This window comes from Musa acuminata, chromosome BXJ3-2, assembly GCF_036884655.1.
Source record: "Musa acuminata AAA Group cultivar baxijiao chromosome BXJ3-2, Cavendish_Baxijiao_AAA, whole genome shotgun sequence".
Taxonomy (NCBI): domain Eukaryota; kingdom Viridiplantae; phylum Streptophyta; class Magnoliopsida; order Zingiberales; family Musaceae; genus Musa; species Musa acuminata.
Genome location: NC_088350.1, coordinates 22,448,596 through 22,454,008, shown reverse-complemented (window position 1 = coordinate 22,454,008; position 5,413 = coordinate 22,448,596). Strand labels below are relative to the sequence as shown.

General features: G+C 39.8%; 1 protein-coding gene across 1 annotated transcript; it reads left to right on the top strand.

Moving 5' to 3' along the window:
• The first annotated feature begins 1,288 nt into the window (after window positions 1–1,288).
• On the top strand, window positions 1,289–4,489 carry LOC135630891 (serine/threonine-protein phosphatase PP1-like). The gene is made up of 4 exons (XM_065138175.1): window positions 1,289–1,657; window positions 3,133–3,692; window positions 3,774–3,965; window positions 4,203–4,489. The coding sequence occupies exons 1-4, from the start codon at window positions 1,462–1,464 to the stop codon at window positions 4,224–4,226; spliced, it is 972 nt and encodes a 323-aa protein (XP_064994247.1). The 5' UTR covers window positions 1,289–1,461; the 3' UTR covers window positions 4,227–4,489.
• Window positions 4,490–5,413: the final 924 nt, after the last annotated feature.

The following is a 5,413-nucleotide window of genomic DNA, read 5'->3' as shown; positions in this document are numbered from 1 at the left end:
TCCATGAGCTGGAATGACACTCACATGGAGGTGGATCAAGTGGTTGCACCACTTGGAGCTACTGCTGCTGGTGGCGTGGTTGGGTTAGACTCGACCATCATTTGATGTGGATTAGGATGATGATGATGATGTGGTTGCAGTGCATAGAGTGGTGGTTCGTGTGGAGAGCTACTATCTGTTTGATGCAGCCTCCTACAGTTCTTATAGAAAGGGCAAAGATTGGTTGAACAGGTTCTTCAAAGCTTTCCTGGTTTTGCTTGAGGTCAGTTGAAGCTATCAACACTATTCCCGGATGGCTTAATAAGTTACTGCTGCTTGACATAAGCAATTTCCTTCTAGTGCACAAGACTTATATCAGTATAATTCTACCCCTATAAATAGAGAGGTTATGGCATGAAATAGTCAATTTTTAAATTAGAAATATTGTGATGAAATGCAAGGTCTTAGATTTATTTTTCGTATACTTTTATCACACTATTGCATGTGATTTGAGAAATTAGCCACTCAGATGCATTATTATACACCCTCCTTGAACATTTAAGTTACAACATACAGATTCTACCAAAGCTCATCACAAGCTAGCCAAACACATGCCGGTTGATTAATTCAAGGACTGCCCTGTTCTGCTATGGTGGCCATAAACAATTTTATTGAACCTGGATTGTGATGTGGCCTAATTCCAGTTGAGTTAGGCATGCCCTAGTGGACCTGTTCATCAGTTGCTCTAACTAGGTCTTAACTTTGTGTCAAACCAAGAAGACCTGGCTCACACATGCTTCCCTCCGACTTCCAATTCTCCTATTCAATCTTGTCATTAACAGTTGTCACTGGATCCCTATATTATAATTGCCTTGCTTGGGATTCACATTTTCTGCTTTTGACTAATCCCAAATCGACTGGAACATATCTGTGATCCCAAACCGTCCAATTAAAGTTAAATTGAGTTGATCAAACACATTACCAATATTCTAATTATTGGAAATGATCAATGGTTTTGATTCAATGGTGTCGAATTAGCCCGATCATGTGGCGGCCCACCAATCATGTGATGGCAAGCGTGGGCCCGACCGCGTGACCAAGCCAGGAGTCCCCGCGCGTAGCGTACGAGCCGGTGGGAAGACATTCTGGATAAGAGAAGACGGAAGGGTCCGTTTACCAAGAGCCTCAATACCACGCGCTTAATCTGACGGCTAGGAAACTCCCATGGTCTAAATCTGACGGATATGTGGCATCGACGCGCTTTTGAATCCTTCTTCCCTGCAAGAACGATAAGCGTCGCTCTTTTCCTCTCGCCTTGTTGCGGTGGCAACGTTTCAAAGCTCTCTGTTTTCCCACGCTTCAATCCCGAATTGGTAGGTTTGAGAGGGGGAGAGAGAGGCGATTCGAAGCGAAGGAAAAGGCGAATAGAGACGCGTTGCACTCGCTTGGAGTTGGGACCGTTAGAAGGTGAGTGGCGCGAAGATGATGATGACGAGGGCCTCGATGGGGGCCATGGAAGGGCCGGTGCTCGACGACGTGATAAGGCGGCTGCTCAGCGGCGGCGGCAAGCAGGTCCAACTTTTCGAGGCCGAGATCCGGCAGCTTTGCGTCGAGGCGAAGAAGGTTTTCCTTTCGCAGCCCAGCCTCCTCGAGCTGCACGCCCCTATCAAGATCTGCGGTCAGTTCCGATCCTCCCCATCCCTCGGTCGATCTGCAATTGAACTTGGTGCAGTTGCCTTTTGCGAATGGATTTGGAAATTCTTTCTTTCCCTTGGTAAATTTAGATAATTTTGGTATGGTCGTCGTCGGAGGGTTTCTGATAGTGGCATCTAATTGGTCTTTCTTTTCCTAATACGTTCATCTTGATGCCGTCATAGGAGAGTACGTAGACTATATCCTTGGAGGGGTTCCATCTTGGAAATCACCGAAAGCTGACTGGCTTTGCATTGCTCTGGTGATTTGTTGTGATAGTTTTCTTTGCAGACTCCTAATACATTTTCTTAAGGTTTGAATTAGAACCTATAGTTTGGTGTTATCTACTCTGAAAATTTAGGCTGCTGTTTAGTGGAGAGCCAGAAAGAAGATGAAGATAGATGACAGCGGCTGGGAATTTTGAGACAACTTTGGAAGAAACCAAATTTCTAACTAGTTTTCTTAATAAATTTGGTTAGTAGAAGACCTGGTTGTGCTTGAGACTGAGGAAGTAATGCAGAAGATTTTGATTGGAAAGAACAGGGGTAGTAATGTGGAACAAGGAGATCGCCATGCCTTGTAATGTCAAATTGAGTAATCGACAAGTGGAGAACTGACTATGCATGCTTGTTGACTTTTGAGTTGGCAAAAGGAAAACCAACTAGTGACATTTCCATGCTCATTCCCTATCTTTGATCCATATCAGCTGTTATGCCTTACTGGAGCTTTCATTTATGAAAGTTTGAGTTGCATTCTTGTATATTACTTATATTACTTTAGTTGGTCATCCTGCATATACACTACTCGGTTCTTGTGCTAAGATTATTCACGTTGCATCCACTTATGCTTCTTGGCTTTAATGTGATAACAATCTATATGAAGTAACTTCAAAGTGACCACTTCACTGTCAGTCTGGAATGTGTGCAATCAGGTAGGCTTATTATTATTTGCACATGCTGTAGATGTGGTCACTTTGTTCATGCACTCCAATGGACCTTAAAGCCAAAGACATTGGTAGAATTCTTACTTTTGGAAGAATATCATGTTTGTGGCTTCTGAGATAATGATTGGATGTAAAAGAAATACATCTCGGTTTTCAGATCCAGCCCTCTGGCCAAAATTTGTTCACATAGTTGAACACAAGCAGATTACCGAAGCACAATAGTAGGATTGGACAATGACAAATTTTTGTTCCATGTTCTGAATGAAGACAAATTATTACAATTTTGAACAATCAGTAAATGGTATCTAAGACTTATATGACATTAGCTTTTTATCAGATTTTATAATAGAAGATATTTTTTCCTTTCTAAAGTAATCTTTTCACATGCTTCTGATGTAAAATATAAGCATGCATGTGCACTTGAGGACTTTGATTTACCAACGGTTGCTTGTAATATCCTGAGTGATATCCTGGTTTGGGAATCTTTTTAACATTCTGTAATGCCACTTATGCTGCAGGTGACATACATGGGCAATATATTGACCTTTTGAGGCTGTTTTATATAGGTGGATTCCCTCCTAATTCATCTTATCTGTTTCTTGGGGATTATGTGGACAGGGGCAAATATAGCTTGGAAACCATATGCTTGCTCCTAGCTTATAAAATAAAGTATCCTGACAAAGTCTTTCTCCTAAGAGGAAACCATGAAGATGCTAAAATCAATAGAGTCTATGGATTTTATGACGAGTGCAAAAGGAGGTTTAACATTCGGCTATGGAAGACATTTTGTGATTGCTTTAATTGCTTACCCATGGCAGCCGTAATAGATAAAAAGATATTTTGTATGCATGGTGGCCTTTCGCCAGAGTTGGAAAACATTTACCAAATTCGAGATATCTCGAGGCCCACTGAGATTCCAGACTATGGTCTTCTTTGTGATTTGCTTTGGTCTGATCCTGATTCTGATGTACAAGGCTGGGGTGAGAGTGATCGAGGAGTTTCAGTTACTTTTGGTGCTGATAAGCTTGTTGAGTTTTTGGAGAGGAATGATCTAGATCTTATTTGCCGAGCTCATCAAGTCAGTAACTATTGTCATCTCTCCTGTACATTTTTTCTTCGTTAACCTTGCAAACATTGCTTATGCTTAAAATATTTATAGGTAGTGGAGGATGGCTATGAGTTTTTCGCACATAGAAGATTAGTCACAATTTTTTCAGCTCCAAACTATTGTGAACAATTTGATAATGTGGGTGCGTTATTAAGCATAGATGAAAACCTGTTATGTTCATTTGAGATATTAAAAGCAGCCACACCGGGCAGCTCCGATGCATTGGTAAAAATACCTAAGAAGGTAACTTCTTTTCCAAATTCTTGTATTCATAGGGATGATTTGTGTTTTTCCAGTGACTTCTATGTGAACATGGACATAATAACAGGTTTCTTCACCCTGAAGCTAGTTCCTGGTGTTATATGTTTGACAAAATGATTCTCTTTGAGGATCGTAGAAAAATTTAGCTAGTTAAAATTTTCCTTCTACTTCTCCTTACTCTGTAGACACTAATCAGTTATTCTGTTTTCGAATAAGCAGCCATCTCAAGGTGGACAGGTTTAATGTCTCCATAGTCAATCGTTAGAGGGTGACTCGGGTCGGAGGGCAGGTTATTGTGAATGTGGATCAACTGGAGCTTGCATTAAGGCCCCGAAATGCATTCAACATGCTCTTGAACCATTAGAAGATGAAGTTTGTGTGTCATGCCAGCAAACATCTGTAAATTATTCGACTCCTTGTTGTACAGCAATTCTATACAATTTCCCCCCCCTCCTATGCACATGTATGTAGGAGGGCTCATTATAAGAGACTGATTTCGAGGTTCATGCTTCTTTAGGAAGAATTTGAGACCTTTTTTAGTGCTTAAGATGAAAGGTGGCCAAGCAATAGCTTTTGCTTTTGAAGTAAGTAATCAGTTAAAACCTGGCAACTATATTGGGGCCACTTCCTTCCATTGCTTAGATAACAGCTCAAACAAAAAAGATACATTTAACCTTTTCTGTGTTGAGCTTGATTTGCTTGTTTATTATTTCATCCAACTTGGGTTTGCTTAGGCACATTCTACATTCTTATGCAAAGGGTAAGGATGATAATTAATTAGCTTGAGAATTCACCGTCCAAAATTTTTTGTTATAATTGTGCCCATGTGGATCCTGATTTCAATTTAATGCTGTGAGCAGCTGATTCGGCTTCTGTTCTTGATTGTCTGATTCTATTCTAATTTGACCCGATGTATCAATTTTATTTTTTTATATTAGTCTTAGTACTATTTAGAAAGTCAACATCACCGTAGAAAAAGGTAGAATGCTTTATTTTAGAATCATTACATGTCAATGATTAGTTAGTACATTAATATAGATCGGTAAAATGAATCTTGTTGAAAACTTGGGTGACATTTCTTACCCTTGCCATCTCTTGATACATTGACATTTATTAAGGTATGATGGGTTGGGTCGGAATCGAATCAGTCCCTTCTTAGTGGGTTTCGGTTTTGATTCCAGTTTGAAATCAAGATCGTTTATTTTTATTTATCTAAAATATCGATCCAATTAGTCATTTATTAAGGTATTAGAAGGGATAGATTTATCATTTGGCAAAATATTGAATTATTTATCGATTTAAAATCGACTTGAAATCATCGATTTTGATTTTGAATACATATTCTAGGATCTAAAACTGAACTGTAAAAACTTGATCGGGTTCAGTTCGGAACCACTACATTGTTGATTAGGCTTCGGTTCTTGATTGAC

Coding starts and splice junctions, on each gene's coding strand:
- LOC135630891 (XM_065138175.1), top strand. CDS start 1,462: ATGATGATGACGAGGGCCTCGATGGGGGCCATGGAAGGGCCGGTGCTC. Junction 1,658..3,132: donor CGCCCCTATCAAGATCTGCG/GTCAGTTCCGAT, acceptor CTTATGCTGCAG/GTGACATACATGGGCAATAT. Junction 3,966..4,202: donor TGGTAAAAATACCTAAGAAG/GTAACTTCTTTT, acceptor TCGAATAAGCAG/CCATCTCAAGGTGGACAGGT.